Source organism: Typha latifolia, chromosome 1, assembly GCF_019914945.1.
Source record: "Typha latifolia isolate L0001 chromosome 1, TyphaL0001v2, whole genome shotgun sequence".
NCBI lineage: Eukaryota > Viridiplantae > Streptophyta > Magnoliopsida > Poales > Typhaceae > Typha > Typha latifolia.
Window position 1 is genome coordinate 17,889,573 of NC_133086.1, and position 21,265 is coordinate 17,910,837.

The following is a 21,265-nucleotide window of genomic DNA, read 5'->3' on the forward strand; positions in this document are numbered from 1 at the left end:
ACTCTTCAAAAAATTAAAACTAAAAATAAGACCAACTAATTAAATTTAAGGCTTAGCCACAAACTAAGCTAAGGCAATAATGGGAGGTAGAGGACTTCAAATCTGGTACTATAGTTTTTAGCTTTATTATTCTACTCAGAATTCCTGCACCCAGAGGTAATTAATTGGCTACGAAAACATATGAAGTTAAACGTACCTCTATATATATTGGATTCGAGTTGGATTCTTTCCAGGTACTAACACCATTTTAGATCCTTCAGAGATCTGATCAGATCTAACCGGGATTTAAAAGAGTAAAGGATGTGAAAAAAGAATAACTATTAGGTCAACAAAACTGTTGCATTCTATCCCTCTTTTATCATCCAACAATAAGAACCTAGGAAGAGAATTATGATCTCAAAGATGAGATTAGAATTTACACCAGCTCAAAAACTTTGAGAATTATGGCATGTACATCATCAGTACTCCATCAGTACTTTTTTTTTTTTTGGACAAAGGGCAAAGCGCCCTGTTCTACATCATCAGTACTTATCTAAGAATTTCGTGTAATGATAAATTGACCTCAATCAGTTTGTTCTGACTTTCGCTCATCTCTGGCTCGAAAAAACCTTGTTCAGAAGATATTGTTCTTGAGTAGAGGTCTCCAAACTTTCACAGATTCTACCAATAAGAAATAGTGCTTGTCGATTCACATAAAGTTCCACGTTTTGTTGTTTTAGTCTTCTATCTTCATGAGGGATGAATAGGATGCCGATCAATCAAGTCAAACAGTTCATCCCCTAGACCAAATCCGAGCATTCGAGCCATGTCACTTGCCTTCAACCTAGGTTTTGGATGATTTTGTTGCTTCAACCAAGAATAGACCGTAAAAGCTTTGTTCATCACAAACAACTCTAGGGCCTCAGGATTGAAGACTATGCCAAGTCTCATACTCATCTGCCATAGTTTACCAGATGCCAATCATCAATATATATTTACCAAAAAAAAAAGAAGAAGAAGAAATTAGATTTAAAAAGAAAGTTTTGGTTAAGAAGCAATATCTGATTTCAGCTAATTTCTGCTTTACTGTGGTTACCTGATGAGGCACCAACATTGCTGCATACCTTGCAAGCTCTCCAGCTCTCCAATCAAGAACCACTGGAAACCATGGATAAGAAGCATCAAGTCTCACAAACCATAGCCTTATTTCAGGAATCTCTGATAGTTCACGGGTATCATAAGGATCCTCTCTTTCATAGTTGATAGTAAATCCAACAGTTTGCTCCAAAAGCTTCCTTGATTTAGCTGAAATAGTGACAGTAGCTCTCAGGGCATAAACTTAAAACTCATACAATTGATAATACACACTTCATAATGCGGGTGTACCTTCTGTAAGGGATTTAATTTCACTTAATGCATGAATAGGAGACAGGTCGAGTCTTCGTATAGTATCATTGTTGATTACAATTTCAAAACGTCCTTCAGTTGGGGGGAGCGGAGGTGCAATTTCTTGGGCATCTATCAAACGGAACATGAAAAAAACAGTCATTCGGTAGATAACTTTATACAGTTACAATTTGTCAACTGCAGAGGCACATATATGATAAAAATATAAGAGCTTTTATGAATAAACCATATCCTAGGATAAGTAAAGAAAAATCTTTTCTCAAGATATGCATTCACAATAACTTATGGTGTTTCCTTCTACTGCATCAATTTACACAAGGAAACCTCTATATACTAATCCCTAATTCACACAAAGACCAAAATGCAGTGACATTGTAATTTGACACCTAAGAACTATATATATATATCATTTATAATGCTCCTTTACTGGATCAATTTACACAAGGGTAATATATGCTATTTTGAAGGTCATAAAACTCTCATATTTATACATTACTATATGAAGACCAAAATGCAATGACAAAGACAGAGGAGTATGTGATTTGACAAATAAAATATCATACAAGAGATGACTTTTGGAATGTAAGCATTCAGTAAAATTATGTCACAGGAATCGATGATATGCAACAGTTATGCCATAAAGATAGACATGGAGTTTTCATGAATTGCTGTGGCTTTCTCCAAGCCATTAGAATTCCAAGAAAAGATTATAATCTTAGGGTTAATAGGTTATCAAAGAAGATACTTTTGTGGAACAAATTATAAGTTTAACAGAGCTTGTACAGGAAGCTCTAATGTGAATGAACTTTGAAGTGAATCCAATAAGATTTCTGTCAAATATGAAGCCTTTATTCCAAAGGTTTACTTTTCTTATAGAATATAAATGGAGAGACAAAATAGCAAGAGTTTTGTTTTGTCTAAGAAAATGAATCCCAGGGGATCCAGAACGAGAACCTCCCATCTTTTTCTATTTTGTGTTTTGTGTAGTTGAGTTTCATGGCTAGCCTGGATCCACAGTGGCCATGGCAGAATCACTGGAAGTTGGATCTTCAGTGTGTTGCAGCTTGGGCAGAATTGTTTGCTTTATTTATATGGGCCCTTTTGGTTTGATTTAATATCTTTCAGTACTTGTTCAAACTATCTCCAATATTCCTCCGTATATTAGGCTTATAAACATTTGTTTCAAATGAATGAAATCACTATAGCCTACGGGCTTTTCCTATAAAAAGAGAAGAAAAGATCCAGAACAAACTTAAGCACCAGAAAACATTACTAGAGACTTGATTACTAGAATATACATAAATTTCTTGATTTTTAATGAGAACCTCTCTATGGAGATGGCCTGACATGCACTTATTAATCACCAGATAGCAGTCAACTGATTAAGTGGAAAGAATCAAGTCTTAGCACCTAAGCTCATCACAAAGAAGGAGTTAATAAAGCAGTTTCCGTTTTGCTTCAAAGTTTAAATGCCATTTCAACACCTTGCATATGTTTTTTTTTTCAACTATAAAGTGCCCCTTGGCCAGCCAAAATTTATCATGCTCATGACCAAATTTGAGATTCCATTATCTGTGACAAATTATACTAACGAATTGAAAGATAAAGATAATCCATCACTATTTCTTTTACAACTTGAAAGAAAGATTATTGCAGATAGTAAATTAAACAAATAGAAGCAGATAATACGCACGAAAATAATTTTTTTTTTAAACAAACATCAGTTTCAGAATCAAAACCAATGTGGTAATGCTTCAAACCTCAAATAGGTAATCCAAACAAACCATAATAAACCAACTAAAAATCCAATTACAACCCAAAATAAATAAATAAAATAAAATAAAATAAGATATAAAGAAAAAATTTCTTACCCTCTTCGTCTGCGTCAAGAGAAAGATCGAAATTTCCCGAAGGGTTGAAGGCAACGGAAAGCGAGACATCTCCCCTTCCACGGAAGCGGGTCGAGGTGTGAACCGAAGACAAGCGATTGCACGAGAGGAACGGATAAGTGGCGGAATAGTAGTTGCCTCTCAATCCCGAGGGAGGGATAAGAGGATGGATAGTGGTGGTGGGAGTGACCAGAGCCATTAGTCGTTTGCTGCTTCGCAACGGTTGAGTTACTCGTGTCTTCTTCGTATAAGAATAGTTTTAAGTTTATCTGATCCAATCCGGAATGAAGTGGGTATTTAGATAGCCCAAATAACTTGTGGGCCCGAATAAAAGTTGGGCCTTATTCTCGGCTACGACCCAATCTGAGCCAGGCCAAGTCTGGGTCGGATCTGGGCCTTGGCTCGAAGCCCAAACCCGTTATAAATTCGAAATTGTTGGATTAAAATATTTTAACTAGAACTTTTTCAAGGTAAACAATGAATATTTATTTTTCCTTCAAAACTACATAATGAATTAGAGCAAAAGCAGTGTAAATGGTTACAAAAAATAAATAAATAAATAAATTATCACAGAGGATTATTCCAAAATGGTCGCTTGCAGTCAAAGTCAAAGAAGAAACCCTTCCCTTGTTGTGAGATCATAATTTATAATGAGGAGTTTTTAATACTAAAACGTGGATGGCTGACAAAGATCTCCATTCCCGGTTTTAATACATAGGATTAGATATAATACAACCCTAAGCAAGCATAGGGTGCACGAGTGCTTCTCCCAATCTTTCCAGCTGCACGTATAGTTGCCATTCAAATTCTTTTATTAAAAAAAAAATTAATCTATATGGTCACAAAGGGCCAGACAAATTGAGCCACAGTTCCAAATCATATGCCACATGTTTTTGTTTGTCTAAGAATCAATTATAGATAGCTTTGGAGCACAATTTAGCAACCAAAAATAAAATGTGCGCTCATAACTTTTGACCTAAAAGCTTAAGTTTTTAAGCAAATAAATCAACAATGCATATCATATATTCCAAACACCCCCTTTTGTGTGTGCGGCACACACGAAAGATAATAGAGTATGCAGCTCTCCGCACCGCACAAGAATAGATAATAGAAAATAAGAACTTAATGAAGCTAGATGATATTTAAACTCTGGTACTTTATAAAACTTAAGTTAGGTAAGTGCACCAACAATTTAAATCAACTATTTAACATATTTAGTTGGCATCTTTGTCAATATCAAGAATATATATAAATATAGCACTGCTAATCAAAAATGAATATGAACGTTAGATCTCAAGATATTAAGCATTTGCAATGATGTGTCATGTCGTTTTCTTCAATAATATTCTCTTCTACCAATGACTTAGTTAATTAAAGAAACTCAAAGGCGATGTAAGTTTCGATACTAATTGTATGTTCTAACACACTCATCAGTGCATCACGAGGTAGGTACTCTAAACTTAGTAGATTCATTGACGACCACTGATGTCTGAAGTAATTCATTACCGTCATTATGTAGATCTAGCTCAATTAGTATAAACAGTTAAGCCCTAAATGATTTATAATCTGGGTTTATTCAACATTAATAGAAGAATACTATGTGGCGTTGAAAAATAACTCTCGGAAATGTACGTAAAACCTTGAAATTAGCACCCATATGGCGTCATTACACCAGAAAACAAAAACTCTCATCATCTAAGATAACAGTCAGATTAATTAAACTACAGAAGATTAGTACTATTTCTAACATAGAGGAGATCTATGGGGAATCCCTTTCCTTCTACTGATGCTTCCAGCTATGTCATCACTGGAGAGTCTACTACTAAACCTTGAGAGGAGATTTATTCCACTACTACTTCTCTTCTTCCTAACAAAACTGTGAAACCGATCATCAGCGCTCAAATTCTCCGAATCCGACGACGAGCAAATATTCGCCTCATCCCCTTCGATCACAGTCGACTGCGTCGTCTCGTTGTTCTCATCGTACGCGCAGTCATCGCCATGAGGAAATTGCGACGGATTGCAAGTCCTCAAGACATAATTCACCTACAGATAATAAATTAATATCAACCATATACATATAATCTAGCTGAAATTAATATAGTATTGATACGATTACCTTACACTCGAGGGAACAATGGATGTAAGGTTCTTGGAGGATCCTATCACAAGAAGTGCACACATTTCCAGATCCCTTGAATTGCCTACTCTGAGATCGTTTCTTGATGAACACCACTTTGGAGCTATTAATCGTGTAAGACTGCACAAATATATATACATAAATATATATATATATATATTAATTTATACTACTCGCTGGGATTCGGAGGTAGCAGTGAGTTGATCTCATTTACCTGGACACCGGAGCAGTCATCGATAAGCTTCTCCAGATCCTGCAACCTAACCACATCATGGTACACGTAACGCCTCACTTGTATGAGCCTGTGAAAGCTATGAGACGGGAGGCAGTGAGTGCATATAGCAGTGCAGCAATCCAAGCAGCAAATGTTCTTCTCCTTCTTCTTGAAGCCCTCATGGAGAGAGCAATCCACGAAGAACTTCTGCGTGCCGATCAGCGCATCCAACCACGCCAGTTTACGCATGATTTCCTACATAAACCCACACAAAAATTAGCACCTAATTATGTTTATATATATGTATGTATGTATGGGAAGGGTAGGTAGCTAGCTATACATGCACTGGTAGTAACTTGAGATCAGGAGAAGGATGGAGATAATATAGCTAGGGTTAGAAGATAAAAGGAGGGATGAAAGGATGGGATGAGGGATATATTAATGAAGAAAGATAGGGGAGGAGAACGTGGGGGTTGTTCCCATGTCTCCCATGGATGGGTTGAGATTAATATTAACTAAGACAACAACTAGACCTTGGCTAAAGAGCTCCACTTCCTAAAACTAATGCTAATTGAGGGAGTTGCCCGAGGAGTTGTTTGGTTCTTTCTCCTCTTAGCTACTTGTGGGGAATTGGCAATGCATTGGGGCTTGGCATAGCTATCATGTAGGTTCAACTTTGATTCATATATTTATTCTTATTTTTTTTAATATATATACTTATATATGTTTATATGTTTCGCCTTGGGAGAAATGGAGGTGAGAAATTAATATGAGGGGGGACCCCATGAGCCATGAGCCATGACCATGATCATGGAATCCTCACCATGCATGCCAAGGAGGAGGAGGAGTTTTTGACTGGTCCAAGTTGTGAGAGGATTTGAGCATTTCTTAGTGCAAGTGGATGAGTTTTAGGAATTGTTGGTCAAATTAATTAGAAGACAAACTCTATTAATCGTGGAATTAATTGACAAATTGTTGCTTATTAATTAGTTAGCTTTGTGAGATGGTGTTTATGGAATTATGAGGCAGAGATCATGTACATAATTTCAAAGTATTGTAGCAAATATTAAACCTGATTAACGTTAAACAAGGATAAGAAAAAATCAAGATTAGATGGAAGGGAATAATGTGAACTTCTGGCCTCCAAGAATATCTAATATTTATATGAGAAGAGCCTAAACTAAACCAAATTAATTAGAGGAGTAACAAGTTAATAGAAAAAAATGTATGCATAATTATTATTTACGCCACAAATAAATTGCAATATGACCAAAAAATCTTATCATCTTCAAACCAGACTATAATTTTATTACGGTAGTTAAGTCCAGTTAATGCCAGAGGGTAATTTAATCCCCCAAAAGATTACCAACTTATGATGCCTAAGCCCATAAGCTGGGCCGGGCTTCAAAGCTTTGAGCCCAATAAGTGAGTGAATGGGCTGCGTTTAGAGTTGTCATGCAATGAACTATATATGCACAAGGTTGGTAACATAGAAAATATATATACTTTTTTACTTAATAATGGTTAAGCTTAGCCTACATTTCCACATCTAAATATCTAATTAGAGGGATAAAAAGGGTTTGGATCTAATCTTTGTCAATTAAGATAGTGTTTGGCTTGGCCATTGGCAAATGGCATATGGGCCTAGATCAAGAACAACCATAACATATATATTTGAAGTTAAAATGGACTCGTGCCACTCTACCTTCCTTATGTTAAGAGTTCTTAACATAATTTAATATTATTATAATTGTGTTCGATTGTTTGTGTATGCTAATTAATTAATATTTTTGTGTTTAAGTATTTAATGTGTCCATAACGTGATACCAAACGTCCAATAATATTACTTTAAAACAATTAACAAAAACGCATGCAGTGCAGCGTAGATTGACACAATTTAATATTATATACTCTACGAAGGTCAACGAGAAATAAGGTCCCAAAACTAAAATATTAAAGTTCTAGAATCATAATAATTATTTTTATAATTATAGGGATTATGGAAGGTACGTGTATTTTTTTTCTTAGAAAAAATAATAATTAGTGTACCTAATATTCTCATGTTTAAGGAAAATCATAGGTTAGATCCAAAACCTAATTCTCATACATTAAAGTAGACCCAAAAGATTATTTTATAATTAAACTGTAGATATCATTGATCTTTTTACGTTTTAAGCATCACATTAATCAATATTATCATATGTGCATCGATGTGTTATAAATATCCCCCCTCATCTATAATATAATTATTTGTTTAAGAAAACTAAATATTAGATGATTATATATCTACTATACGATAAAGTGTGAATAATTAATAAGACAAAACATAGAGCGTTATCGATAAAAAAAAATTCAGAATAATGCGATGTTTGCTAGCTGTTGGGCCATGCATGCGCCACGTGTAATATTGAAGTAGACAACCTGCCACGTATGCATCATTAGGTGGACAAGGCATTAAGTCCCACCAAAATACCTCTAAATAAAACAAATAAAAAATCACGTACACCTCTTGAATTATCTAATTATATTATTAAATTAAATTTTGAAATTTTTTATTAAAAATATGTTAAAATTTTGACTAACTATATGAATAAAAATTTATAATATTTATATCAAAAAAAAATTTATTGATAAATTTCTTGAGTGAAAGTAAACTACGCAGTTAACCCTTAAAAAACTGAACCATGCTTCGTCCCAAAATGCCCCTACTTTTATTGACCGTAATAGCCGTTGGTTGGGGGCAACGTGGGAATTGACTGTTTGTATTTTTTATTTTTTAAAGTCCTAACGTGACTTAAATGCCCTCACTCTTCTGTGTTAATGATATCGTTTTAGGTGAGGTGGAGCTTTCACGCGCGACTAGTTTAAACAAAAGTCGATTAGAGCGATAAAAAGGTTGGTTTGAAATTTTGAGTAGATGGATGGTAAGAATTATAAGCGGTTTAGAATTAGTTGACTTAATTTGAGTTTGATATTTGTCTCGTTTCTCTTCAATCCGATGGCAAAATATAAATTAAGTTGGAGATGGTTGGTGATCGTAGTCTTTAAGTCTGCCACTTTTTTTTTTGTTTAAAGAGTCTAATTTACTTCAAAATTTAAAAAAGAGAAGAAAAACTAGCTGTGTTTTGTGGGGTGGATTATAATTTAGAAATATAAGTTACTTGATTTACGTGAAATTTTAAAAATTATAAATTGAGATAAATTTTCATATAAATTGATAATTTAATAAAATAATTGGCTTTTGATAAAGGGACTATCTCCTTTTAAAATAGAAAAAAAGTGAAGCCACTCCTGGTAGATAAGGAAGTGGCTTTTATTTATTTATTTTTTACGATTAAATATCAAAAGTTAAAAACTTTTATAAGAAATTATTTTTTTTCTCACTTTCTAGTAAAAACAACTTAGATAATAAATTTTAAAATTTTTATATAAATTGATGGAGTAAAACATGATCAATATTTAAAAGTAACTGTCTAATTTACAAATCTTAGTGATATAATAAAATATATTTTATTTTTATATTTAAGTTTTGAAGTGCAAAAGAAACATAACAAAAGTTTAATAAAAGAGCTAATTTCTTTAAAAGAAAACTCTGCCTATATATAAAATCTTGAGAAATAAAGGGCGGAGGGGAAGGTTAGCCACTTGGGTGGTGGCCTGGTGGGGGTAGACTATATCTCAGATAAAGACTATTGGAGTTGAGACATGGGACCCATCAGAGAGAATTAAACCCCCCCCTCCCCCCCTTTTTCTGGCTAATATTAATGTTTACTCTTTGGCTAGGTGGCCTGCACCTTATAATCAATCCATACCCTTTGTCGGTTGATATTTTCATTCATCCTCTTCTTCCTTTTTTATTTTTCTAATTATCAATTATAAGTCATTAGAATATAGAAGTTAAATAATTAAATCACTCATCCCCAAAAAAATAATAATAATAATTTAAAACAATCATATATTACTCCACTAAAAGATTTATTAAATATTAACCTCATGTTTTTATAATTGTATGTAAGATATCTTAATCAAGTTTGGCATTTGGCATATATGCTCTCTGGATATCTCATGATGACATTTACAAAACCCTTGAAAAAGAAGGCCTAAGTGTGACATATTTGCAATTTGACTAGTCTTTTTCCAGACATAGTACCGTTTACAGATGATAATATACAAATTTATGGGAGATTATCAGTTTCAAAAAATAAGATTACGTGTATAAATATTATAAATTTAATTCTAGAAATAAGAATGGAACAATTTCTTTGTCAGTAAGGTATGGAATAATATAAGGCAGCATAAATTTTATTCATATCCAAGAGAACAAGATTTAACTAAGAAAAGGATCATAAGATCGTTTTCCGTAAGCAACCACATTAGTGGCCAGTGAATAAAATCTCCAGGGTTAATATAGTCATTTCGCGTTGCGAGGGATATAAGAGCAGGGTCATTCCGGTACCGAAGGGGGAGAAGGAAATAAAACCGACGGCAAAACTCTCTCTCTCTCTCTCTCTCTCGACAATTCTTGACACGAAGAACCCCATCAAAGGAAGGAAAGCGACGTAGAAAGGGACCTCTTCCGCACTTCGCAGCGTTCTCCAATTCCTTTAAAGGGTCTCTTCTCCTTGGATTCCAAAGGCCTCTGAGCTCATAGAGGCGCCAGTTTGGAGAAGCCCAGAGACAGAACACCTCTGCTTCGCGAAGCCATGGCATTGTCCGTTTCTCTCGTCCTTCTTTCCCTTCTCTTGCTTGTCTTCCTCCCGTTTCCCGCCTCGCACGCCGCTATTGAGCTCCAGAGAAAACCCACATCAGGTTCTCTTAATCTTTCGCTTTTTTGTGTCAAATTCGTGTCATTTTTTAGAATGGGTATATTTTTCTAAACGGTATATTTGTAGATAAGTTTTTGTTTTGTTAGAAAAAAAAGGTTAGTTTTTGATGTGTTGTTTGAGGTGGGTTTTACAGGAGAGGATCATGGATTGATTGTACGGAGGAGGTTGGCTGCTGAGACATCTTTGTCCAGTGGAGCTTCTGTGGATAATAGCTCCTCCTTTGTCTTGGCTGAGGGGAGAACTCATAGAAGAGATCCTTTGGATGGAAACAAAAGATATACTGGTGGTTGGAATATTAGTAATAAACATTACTGGGCTGTAAGATATTCCAATTTCAAAATTTGAACTTTTCTTGTTCTTGTCCTTTTAGATTTAGCTTATGCTTATCCATAATTTTTCTGTTCTCTCTCTATCTCTCTCTCAGTCTGTTGGATTCACGGCGGCTCCCCTCTTTGCCATTGCCTTGGCATGGTTCGTGGGATTTGGTTTGGCTTTGCTGCTTATCTGTTGCTGTTATTGCTGCTGTCGCCGCCGGAATTACTCTTATTCGCGGACTGCATACGCACTCTCTCTGATTCTGCTAATAATATTTACCTGCGCAGCGATGTAAGTATATGCTTATACTTATCTTTTTATTTTTCATCACAGCGTAGGTTAATTGTAGTTGATTGACTTGATTCAATGGTTGATTGATTGATTGTCTATGTTTGATTTGTGCAGTGTGGGATGCGTTGTTTTGTATGTCGGTCAGGGGAAATTCCACTCCAGCACTACGACTACTCTGGACTATGTCGTGGGTCAGTCTAATTTAACAGTGGACAATCTTAGGAATTTCTCAAACAATTTGGCTGCTGCTAAGAAGGTTGGTGTGGATCAGATTTTCCTATCTGCCGATGTCCAGAGCAAGATTGATGTCCTTGAGACGAAATTGAACTCTTCAGCAAACGAACTTTCTAGTCGGACATCTGACAATTCCAGGAAGATTCGGAATGTGCTGAATATAGTGTATGATACCTGCACTTCCTTTTTTGATATTATCTCCATTAGTTAATTTGGGTTTAATAGTGACTGAAGCATTAATTTGAAAGTAGGAAGAAAGTCATTTGTGAGGTTATTTTTTTGTTGTAAATTTGGTTTAGTCAGAATATAAAAACTTGTTTTTCTGAGAGCCGATCTGAATTTTCTTTAAGAGCCTTCTCAAATGTTATACATCTTCTAGTTGACCAAGAAAGACTTGCCTATGATGATTTATACATTTCATCTAAGCATTTTTCCCAATAGTATGGTCAGCTAGAGCACAACTGAAAGATGATATCTCCAAAAGAATTAAGAAATTTTTACCATTGGATATTAGAGAGACTTGCCATAAAAATAAAAGCTATATAAAGCTAGTCAGCATGAAGAATAACCTACCTTTTTGGTTGCAATTTAGGCTCATGCAATCCAAGAGCAACCCTTCTGGCAGGCTCTCCAAACATAGGAATAATTTAGATACGGGAATATGCTCATGATTTGTTAATTTCATGATGAGCTTAATGTGATATATGTTCAGGCGGTTGGATTTGATTATAGTCGCTGCCGTGATGCTTCTTTTGGCATTTATTGGATTCTGTAAGTATTAAATTCTTTAAGAAAGTTTGAACTATATCTCTTAAGATCCTAGCTAATATTGGCACTCTTTTTTTTCTTTTTCTTTTTTTAACAGTGCTCTCCGTTTTTGGGTTGCAGTTTCTTGTATATGTGTAAGTCAAATGTTATGTCTGATACTGCCCACAGCTATCCACATACTTGCTATTAGTGTTCCTTTTTCTCTTACACTTCTTGCTGATAATTTTGCAGCTTGGTTGTCGTTGGATGGATTCTGGTGGCAGGCACATTCATACTGTGTGGTGTTTTCCTTCTTCTACATAAGTAAGTTATATAAGGGTGACATCGATATATCTTAATCATGTTTCCTTGCTAGAATATGCAACTAGTAGTACAAAATCAACTTCCACGATCTCCTTAACCTCTGGAAAGTTTCATGCCTTCTATGCGAAGTTCAAATATACTCATATATGTCTTCACTATTTTTTCTGTATTTTTTGTTTTCTTCTTCCAACCGGTTCTTTAACTTGGTCTATTATAAGCTATTCGGTCTAGGCATCTTTCTGTAATTAGTAACTCTTGGATGCAGATAATAGTACTTCATAGAAAGGCCAGACAGTCTGACATACTTGGAGTCGTAGAATTTAAGTCCTTGCACATGTTTATCATTCCTTATGCAGTTAGAATTTGGGTTTTATGAAATAAGTTAGATGTAGTGACTGGTGATGTAGAGTCAAATATGAACTGCTTTTTCTAATTTAGAAAAAAAGAGGTTATGTAGTCCCGAAGATATTTGATTCAATCAAACATGATTCTTGCCCTCTGAAATTGTTTTGGAGTACTTAGTTCTTATTGATTATAATCAAACTTCAGCTTGAAACTCAGGATATACTGCAGTAGACATCTCAGATTAAAAACTTAGGCACAATTCCTGGGATGCATGAATCATGAATGTAACAGTACTTTCCTATATATGATAGAGGGCTCTAATTTGTGTGTGAAAAATGCATAGACTTTCGTATTGCAAAATTCTAAGCTTTATGTAGCGGAGCTACTTGTTACTTATTAAGTAAATGAAGTTTGGAGAAAATCCAGACCTTTTGTGGGAATTTTGTCTATTATAGACCTTGTGCACACCATAATCCAAAATAGTCGGACAACTGTAAGGCCAATATCAGTGTATATTGTGAAGTCTTAAGCATTTGCTTGATTGATTTTGTGCAGTTAAGTTATGCAGTATATATTCAGAAATGAGTCTGTCACAATTAGCATATCCCAAGAATGGAGGAACAAATCACTCTATATCATAAGAAAATCTCTATTCCACGGATTGACTAGTTAGTTATTGCAGAGAGCTAGAGTCAGTTGTCGAGGTTATGTATGAAGACCGATCATAAAAGAGGATTTACTTCCTAGTTGGATATTGGGAAAGAAACTTGAGGAAATTTAAGAGTTTGACATGTATTATGAGATGTAGCCATGTAGATCGTCTTCTGGTTACTATTACCTTATCTTTTTTTTCTTTTTACTTGAACTCGTAGATGTTTGTGAAAATACGCATACAAATGAAAAGATCTGAAGCTAACACCAATTTTCAATTTAACAGCGTGGTTGGTGATACATGCGTTGCAATGGATGAATGGGTGAATCATCCTCAGGAACATACAGCTCTGGATGATATTCTTCCCTGCGTCGATGTTTCCACTGCCAACGAATCGCTATACAGAAGTAGGGAAGTAACCTTCCAGCTAGTTAATCTCGTCAATCAGGTTATCGTCAACGTATCAAATAGGAATTTCCCTCCAAGCGCGGCGCCGTTGTATTATAACCAGTCCGGACCATTAATGCCCGCGCTCTGCAACCCATATAAACCCGACTTCAGTAACCGCACCTGCCTCAGCGGAGAAGTTGACTTGAACAATGCACCGCAGGTAAAACTGAAGATCTTCTGTTTTTCTCAAACGAGCTCTTAAATTTGCCTTTATGGCTCAGAAAGAATTCACTAGGATCCAGTCAAAGGCTAATAATGGCTATGGAGATTTATCATTTATGTATCAGTTGTCCAACAACAGAATTTTGCAATGCAGGTTTGGAAATCATATGAATGTAAAACTGCCATGGTTTCTGGATCCGACATATGTACTACTGTGGGCCGAGTTACTCCAAGCATCTACAACCAAATGACGGCGGCCGTCAGTGTCAGCCATGGCTTATACCAATACGGCCCGTTCCTCACTCAGCTAGAAGACTGCACTTTTGTACGCGATACATTTACCGCAATTAATAACGATGACTGCCCCGGTCTCGAGCGGTACAGCAAATGGATCTACATAGGTCTCGTTATGGTGTCGGCGGCAGTAATGCTATCCTTGATATTCTGGGTGTTATATGCTCGAGAGAGACGTCACCGGAAATATAACAAGGAGTTCCTTGCCCGGTCGTAGCAGCCATCTTGTCCCCTGCAAGACAAGGCACCGAATGGTGCATAGAGATGCATGCTGCTGATGAACTGGCTCAAGTAAGTTGTGATTGTATGCATATTTGGGCTATGTACATGGTCTGTGTTCTTTAGTTAGTTTTGTGAATCCAAGACAATGGAGCCTGGAGGTGGTTAGTTATTTTTTTCTCTTGTTGAGTTTGTAGAGCTGCTGCTCCTTTTGCTTTCGTGCAAATCGACACTTCCTTTCTCTCAGATACTTTTTGGAGATTAAAATAGTTCTGGTGTTTGTCTTTTGTCACCGGTGGAAGCTGGAATTAAGATTAAGATTGGATGGAGTTCTTGCGAACCCATGCATCTTTTATATTGAAAGTTCTTCTCCACTTCATTATGCATCTTTTATCCCGAAATTTAAAAAAAAAAAAAAAAAAAAAACCCCGCTTTCCAATACGCCACTCAACTGTGATCCTGCAGCCTAAGCGCTTCTCCAATGAACACATCACAGCCTTATAGAAATATCTTCCTTTTCCATTTTTTTTAATCTTTCATTTTGAATTTATCTGTCATCTCTTAAAACTTTTTTATTTTTATTTTTATTTTTATTTTTATTTTTATTTTTATTTTTACTCCTGAAAACTCTTTTACTACCAGTGATGACGCGGCAGCAGCACCATCAAAGATAACGAGAGAGAAGTCTGAGATGCTGCCACATCAAATCCCTGGCTCCAAAAAAGTAAGTTGGCTTTATAAATGCTGGTTGGTGCGAATCGACGTGACCTCGTAAAGTCGACATTTCAACAAACAGCTCGCTTCCCCCCCACCTACCACTTTTTCTCTTTTGCTCCGCTGGAAAATTGACGCCCACCTTCTCTTTCATTTTAAATGGAATGGTTAGGTTAATTACATCTTACTCCTCAACTTGATTAATTACATCTTTGATATGGGGTGATCCTAAAGGAATCTTTTTTATATTTCTCTTTCCAATAGATCCTTTTTCCACACGATTGATCTCCATTTTTTTTTTAATCATTTTATGATTAATTACCGCTGGTGTCCTTAAGCATCCCAATGGGTGGGTGGGTCCCAGTCCAAATTCCATGGCAGCATGGCCCCAAGTCCATTATGCCTCATCCTGTTGCTTTTTTCCCAAGCGAATCCAATCTGCCCTATTTAATTCGTTACTGATATTTTTTTTTAGTTATTTTAATTGAATTGTCCGTTTATTTTAGTCCTCCATCTGGAAGTTGGCAAAGCAAGTCCACTATAGCGGGATTCGTTCTCTTACAATCCACGCCACCGCCACTCCTGCGAACGCAACTAGCAACGACTTTTAAAAAGAAAAGTTAACAAATAATGTGATAGAAAAATTTAAAAAACATAATAATGCAAAAAAGAAGTAAACGAATAGATCAAACGGAAAGGGTTACCTCAAACGGAGAGAGTACACGCACCACACGGCGACAACGCAAACGGCGTTAACGCAACGACGACGGACGACACGGCACGGGAGAGAGCATTTCTCGATGGTTAAACCTTGCAAGGCATGAGATCAAATGGATTACAGATCACATCCAATCCAAGTTAATTAGTAATTAATTCACAAATTAGTGGATTAATTTTGTTGTCTTAAGTTTGAGTTCCAGTTCCGTTCAGGGTGAGTAGCAAAATCTCTTCAATAGCCATCAACGGCTGTCACACAGAGTTATATACAAATGGACGGCTCTGTTTCCGCCCAAAGCAGCCAAGCTTCCCTAGCTGATACAAAAAAAAATAAGGGAAAAATGAAAAAAATTCCCTCCTTATTTAGGAGCCCGCCGAGTTGCGCAACCGACGCCGCCGGTGAAGTCGTGACCGAGAGAGAAGAAAAGATTTTAAGATATATAAGAATCTGTTTTTTTTTTCTTTTTTTTTTCTTACTTTCTTTTTCTACGAACCTGCCTCGAGATCTACGTGAGATCATAGATCGTTCGCCTTGGACATGACCGAGAGCCGGCTCGGGCGTGGCTGGAAGTCGGCGCGCCGCCTTTGCTGATGCGAGGAGGGACGGATCAAGGCGGCGAGGGCGCGCTTGACGAGATCGCCCTCGACCGTCCCGATCCGGACGAGCGAGTTCGTCATCGCCGATCTCCTCGCGTTGAGACGATTCGACCGGGCGTACGAACTGTGCGGGTGGTGTTGCGGGCTCTGGAACCCCTTGTGGAGGCTACACCGAAATGATCCGGGATGCGTCGTGGGAGAGCACATGCAGGTCCGACGACGACCTCCTCCGTTGGCGGCTCCAGCTATGGGGCGGCGGGAGGGGACGGAGTCGGAGACGGCGATGGAGCGGCCAGGAGAGGTAGTGCGGTGGTGGTGGGAGAGGGAGAAGCGAACGGAGGAGTTGGGAGTGGCGGAGCCAACGAGGTTGACGCGGGTGGGGGAGGAGGAGCGGTGGAAGAAGGAGGTAGAGCCGGAGGAGAAGCTCGAGGAGGAGGAAGCAAAGGCGGATCCACCGGCGCCCGTGCCGGCGCTGGAGTAGAAGCGGCCAGACGGCGAGATCGATCGCTGGAAGGCGTTTGACATCGGCATTACTGGGCCGCTTGATCGCCTCGAAGTGGTCGCCATGGAATCCAACTTAAGAGAGAGAGTGAGAAGAGAGTAGAGAGAGGAGAGGAAAGAGAAGGGATGTGTTTTAGATCGCTATTTTGGCAAACCTAGCTTGAGTCTGGGGTTGCATTTATAACAATTTAGCATTGGAGGAAGAATGGCAGGGCTCGTAAATAACCTTGTATCTCGGGGTGGGTTACATAAGCTCGACTGGCCGTTGGGATTGGGTTAGGTTAACTTAACCACAGTTATGGTCAGGAGAAAGATAAGGAATCCGAAACGATGGGCAGGGAACGGACTGGGGCCCCACAGAGCCGTGGTTTTGGTCGTTGTGCCCACGGAAAGGTAACACCACTCAATTACCAAACTGACCTCAGCTCATTTCTCTTATTACAAACAACAGCCAGCTCCCTTCGAGTCGGTATTTACGAGCTGCCATTTTTGTGACGAAACTACCCTTGAAATTGAATTGGATGGCGGCAACCGTCTGTGAGGTTACCGCCACTGTGTCTAGAAGGATTTCAAATGTGCGTCGCACATCATCTGGGTTCTACTGCTTCGCGGAGGAAGCGGAGGCCGTGAAGACGGTGACGGGAACCCGAGCTTTATCCATTCTTGGAGGAAAAGGTAAGCAAAAAGATACCAACTGTATTAGTTTTGGCGCTTCTCGACAGGTATTTATCTTTTTCCTATTGATTGTGTTTCTTAACTATATAATTTGCCGAGTAAAAAAATAACTTTTAATTTTAGCTTACAATAAATGGCTTATAATTAAATGCTATTTTGGTTTCACCAATGAAACTATTATATTATTTGTTATTGGCTAATAAATCAATAGCAAGTTACCTACTAAATGTTGGTTATAACTTCAGATTAAATCTAAAGTCAAGCTTACCAAAACCCAGAGAATAATACATTACTAGGTAGTGGGCCAAATGATATATATATATATATATATACAACTAGCACCTAGCTGTCCTTTTTTTTCTTTTTCTTTTGGCCTAGTTAAGTACCCTAGCTGTCTGCTAATAATAGGAGGCACACAATATTATGCCATAGATTATCAACCTAATGTCCCATTAGGCATTAATTTTTGTTTAATTCTTTATTAAACAAGTGGCCTGTCATGTTGTCCTCTCACTCAGATGATATATGTCCAGAGTCCAAACCCTAATAGGTGAATGGTAAAGAAACAACCCCACAGGATAACTTAACCCCAGATACTTTTTGGTGGAGTAGTTTGGGTTTAGGAAGCTAAATCCAAACAAACACCAATTATTTAGTGTTTGTTGGGAGGTTTAATCAGTTGATTAGTTGGTGAGAAGTTTTAAGGGGATCATACTGTTCTTGTGACACCAATGAAGAAGAAAGAGGTTGCCAACTGATTCTCTACTTCCACAGTGGCATGATTTTCCTACAACTTCGATAAATGCCGGTTTATTGAGCTTTTGAAACTTACCTTCATTTCTTAACTATATATATATATATATATCTATCTATGCTGAAATACATATAATTTATATAAGAAACACGCATTAAAAACTTCATTTATTATTTTAAAAACTAAAATTGCGATAAGAGTTATTATAGGTTGTAAGAAATTCCTATAACTTGGGATGTAGTATGTTCTTAATGTGCAGGCATATATAACTCATATAGGTGTAAGAAGGTGACTAAAATAATTAGGTAGGTAATCTTAATCCAATATATATATATATATATATATATATATATATATATATATAGGTAGGTAAGTGAAGGAAATTTTGGAAAGACCTTTTGTCTTCAAATTTGGGGACACCTCTTGTGTCTTCACTTAATTTCTACACGTAAATGGGCTGGAAGGCTTGTCTGTCAGATTAGATATCTTAATTATCAATTATGAAAGTAAATTAGCATTGCAGCGATTCTAATTTCAGATGCCAATAAGACCTTGCTGAGTTGATTGATACCATCTACGCTTACAAACACTCTGAAACAAAAGAAAATTCTACACAAAAGTACATAACTCATTAAAATCATAAGCATTTTATAGCATGAACTGAATAAAACTTTTCTAGAGTACTTTTATCTTCATGTTGGGCTTTGTATCACTATTAGTACATATCTAGTCCCTTTCAAATTGGCAAATGGGATCAGAAAAAAAAAGGCAAAGGATTGGAAGACTCCATGACCTCTAGAAGCTGAGAAAAAAATTATAGAGGTGGACCCCAGACTTGGATTAATTCTCCTCCTCAAATTTGTCATCTTTTTTTTTCAAAGATTCTTTTACTTCTTACTTCTTCACTAGCCGTTTTGAATAGGAGATAATTCAATGTGCATTAAATGATTAAAATTTATTTTAAAAAAATTCTCAAACATCTAAGATGGATAAAGTTTGTAGTCAAGTTACCACTGGAATGACGATGTCTGGCAATGACATGTTGGTTGATATTTATATGCTACAAAAGAATATCTTAGTGCCAGAGTAAATATCTTAGAGCTCCTCTTTTTTCTACAGTATTAACTTCGAGTGAGATGCCTTGACAAAAGAGACATTTTAAGTTGGACTAAGAAAATCATTAATAAAGTCTCCGATTGGGTTCGGAGTGGGTCCGACTTGCTTTCTTTTTTGTGTGTGGTGGGCCCAAGTAAAAATCCTACCGCATTAAACCTATCATTATGGTGCCATCTCATTACATCAATAACTATTAAATAGTCCTTAAATAGGACCAGTGGAGTGGATAATAGTTTTGCAAAAATAGGGTCCGGCTCTCATGGACCAGACCCAGACCCAGAGCCAGACCCAGAAGCCCTAACTCGGATTGGGCTCGATACTGGCGCTTATTTCGATGATTGTAATCGTACCAAAAATTATACATAGAAATGAATCGGCTTGTATGTTGACAGTTATATATATATATATATATATATTTATTGAACCAAGTAGCATTCTTAAAATTAGGATATGGCTTATCGAAATAGCCTCTCGAGGTAGGCAAAAGCCAAGGAATAAAGCTAAGTGATATCACCGCTTACTGCTGCTCCAGGTGTCCAGGATATGCCATTAACTTATACGGGGACCAGCGTGGATAACGACGGAGATATCAGAGAGGAGTGAGGGAGGACCACTATCCGCACTGGGCCCACCGGAATCCTATTCTTAGGTCACGGGATACCGATTACCGCCGATAAGGCCCTCCCGATGTGGATAGCGATCAAACTTATCCGGGTCCCACTCGCGTCGAAACGCTTACCATAATCCTATCCGCTTTTCCTTTATCCCTCTTTGCGGGTGGTTACGATTTGCTAAGCAGCTGTTTGCTATATCGATCTAATAAAATGCCACGCGTCCTGATCCTGGAAACGTTTGATGATTTGGTGAGTTGGCCGTAACAGCGGATCGATCAATAGGTGGATTGCTTTCATCTCTAATTATAACTTCCACCAAAGGATTGTCTATTATTAAAATTTAATATATATATATATATATAAAATTGCAAGGCTACTTTAAAATGTCTTCATGAGTTAGATATTTTGTTATGATGCGTATATTTTTTTATAGTCGATAAAAATTAAATATAAATAAATTATTAAAGTCTCGACAATAATACGATGCATTAGGAAAAAGATTAGGTAATATTCTAGTAGTGGAAGACTTTTTTTTTATTTTTTTGATTGAGTGAGATGAGATACATGGGATAAGTGGTTGTGGGATGAGAATATAATTTAATTTTTTGATGAAATGAAATTATTTATTTAATCATTAGGTTAGACAGCATTTTTCTTCTGCTCCCTTAGTCAATTTCTTGGTCTTGATGAAAAGAAATCAAGTACTAAACAACAGCAGCTGATGGGATTGTCATCCAAATTACTTGTGATTCGATGTGATGTTGACTTGATGGATTAGAACATTTCTCATCTAAATTCTCTTATTTGTTTTTTTTAATAGATTCTCTTATTTATTTTTCTTCATGATATTTAAAATATTTCTTTATTAATTATCCATTAATTTTTATTTATAAATATTATGTGAGTATCATATAATTAATTTTAGGCTATTTAAAGATATAAATATTTATTTAAAATAAAATTAATAAAAAATTGAGGATAAAATAGTTATTAACGTTTTTCTTTAAAATTGTCACAAAGGTAAAATATTTTTTATAGTTTATAGGATCAATGTGTACAAAAAGAAAATATTAGGGTTGAAATACAAAT

The 21,265-nt window shown here is 36.6% G+C and overlaps 4 protein-coding genes across 5 annotated transcripts; 1 reads left to right on the forward strand and 3 right to left on the reverse strand.

The window, feature by feature from the left end:
- Positions 1-320: 320 nt before the first annotated feature.
- Positions 321-3,515, reverse strand: LOC140787111 (protein CHLORORESPIRATORY REDUCTION 6, chloroplastic). 2 transcript variants are annotated; one of them, XM_073135885.1, is made up of 4 exons: positions 3,258-3,514; positions 1,366-1,497; positions 1,076-1,284; positions 321-936 (listed from the first exon to the last, which is right to left on the reverse strand). In XM_073135885.1, the coding sequence occupies exons 1-4, from the start codon at positions 3,472-3,474 to the stop codon at positions 730-732; spliced, it is 765 nt and encodes a 254-aa protein (XP_072991986.1). In that variant the 5' UTR covers positions 3,475-3,514; the 3' UTR covers positions 321-729. The 2 variants fall into 2 exon arrangements, with proteins under 2 accessions (XP_072991986.1, XP_072991992.1); XM_073135891.1 differs by having other exon boundaries at positions 797-936; positions 1,104-1,284; positions 3,258-3,515.
- Positions 3,516-4,904: 1,389 nt separating this feature from the next.
- Positions 4,905-5,982, reverse strand: LOC140800746 (protein RGF1 INDUCIBLE TRANSCRIPTION FACTOR 1-like). Its single transcript, XM_073155568.1, has 3 exons — positions 5,630-5,982; positions 5,395-5,535; positions 4,905-5,321 (listed from the first exon to the last, which is right to left on the reverse strand). Exons 1-3 carry the CDS (start codon positions 5,876-5,878, stop codon positions 5,019-5,021), a joined length of 693 nt encoding a protein of 230 aa, XP_073011669.1. The 5' UTR covers positions 5,879-5,982; the 3' UTR covers positions 4,905-5,018.
- Positions 5,983-10,089: 4,107 nt separating this feature from the next.
- On the forward strand, positions 10,090-14,757 carry LOC140801821 (uncharacterized). The gene is made up of 9 exons (XM_073157138.1): positions 10,090-10,438; positions 10,589-10,773; positions 10,880-11,061; positions 11,176-11,460; positions 12,008-12,066; positions 12,161-12,197; positions 12,295-12,366; positions 13,649-13,973; positions 14,130-14,757. The coding sequence occupies exons 1-9, from the start codon at positions 10,333-10,335 to the stop codon at positions 14,484-14,486; spliced, it is 1,608 nt and encodes a 535-aa protein (XP_073013239.1). The 5' UTR covers positions 10,090-10,332; the 3' UTR covers positions 14,487-14,757.
- Positions 14,758-16,134: 1,377 nt separating this feature from the next.
- Positions 16,135-17,216, reverse strand: LOC140801827 (uncharacterized). The gene has a single exon (XM_073157145.1). It carries the CDS (start codon positions 17,081-17,083, stop codon positions 16,436-16,438), a length of 648 nt encoding a protein of 215 aa, XP_073013246.1. The 5' UTR covers positions 17,084-17,216; the 3' UTR covers positions 16,135-16,435.
- Positions 17,217-21,265: the final 4,049 nt, after the last annotated feature.

What these genes read in the sequence shown, in the direction of transcription:
- LOC140801821 (XM_073157138.1), top strand. Translation starts at nt 10,333, where the DNA reads ATGGCATTGTCCGTTTCTCTCGTCCTTCTTTCCCTTCTCTTGCTTGTC. An exon ending in ATATTTACCTGCGCAGCGAT is followed by an intron (nt 11,062 to 11,175) that starts GTAAGTATATGC and finishes TGATTTGTGCAG; the next exon opens with TGTGGGATGCGTTGTTTTGT. An exon ending in ACTTGAACAATGCACCGCAG is followed by an intron (nt 13,974 to 14,129) that starts GTAAAACTGAAG and finishes TTTGCAATGCAG; the next exon opens with GTTTGGAAATCATATGAATG.
- LOC140800746 (XM_073155568.1), bottom strand. Translation starts at nt 5,878, where the DNA reads ATGCGTAAACTGGCGTGGTTGGATGCGCTGATCGGCACGCAGAAGTTC. An exon ending in ATGACTGCTCCGGTGTCCAG is followed by an intron (nt 5,536 to 5,629) that starts GTAAATGAGATC and finishes ATATTTGTGCAG; the next exon opens with TCTTACACGATTAATAGCTC. An exon ending in ATTGTTCCCTCGAGTGTAAG is followed by an intron (nt 5,322 to 5,394) that starts GTAATCGTATCA and finishes TATTATCTGTAG; the next exon opens with GTGAATTATGTCTTGAGGAC.
- LOC140787111 (XM_073135885.1), bottom strand. Translation starts at nt 3,474, where the DNA reads ATGGCTCTGGTCACTCCCACCACCACTATCCATCCTCTTATCCCTCCC. An exon ending in TCTTGACGCAGACGAAGAGG is followed by an intron (nt 1,498 to 3,257) that starts GTAAGAAATTTT and finishes TCCGTTTGATAG; the next exon opens with ATGCCCAAGAAATTGCACCT. An exon ending in CAATGTTGGTGCCTCATCAG is followed by an intron (nt 937 to 1,075) that starts GTAACCACAGTA and finishes AAACTATGGCAG; the next exon opens with ATGAGTATGAGACTTGGCAT.
- LOC140801827 (XM_073157145.1), bottom strand. Translation starts at nt 17,083, where the DNA reads ATGGCGACCACTTCGAGGCGATCAAGCGGCCCAGTAATGCCGATGTCA.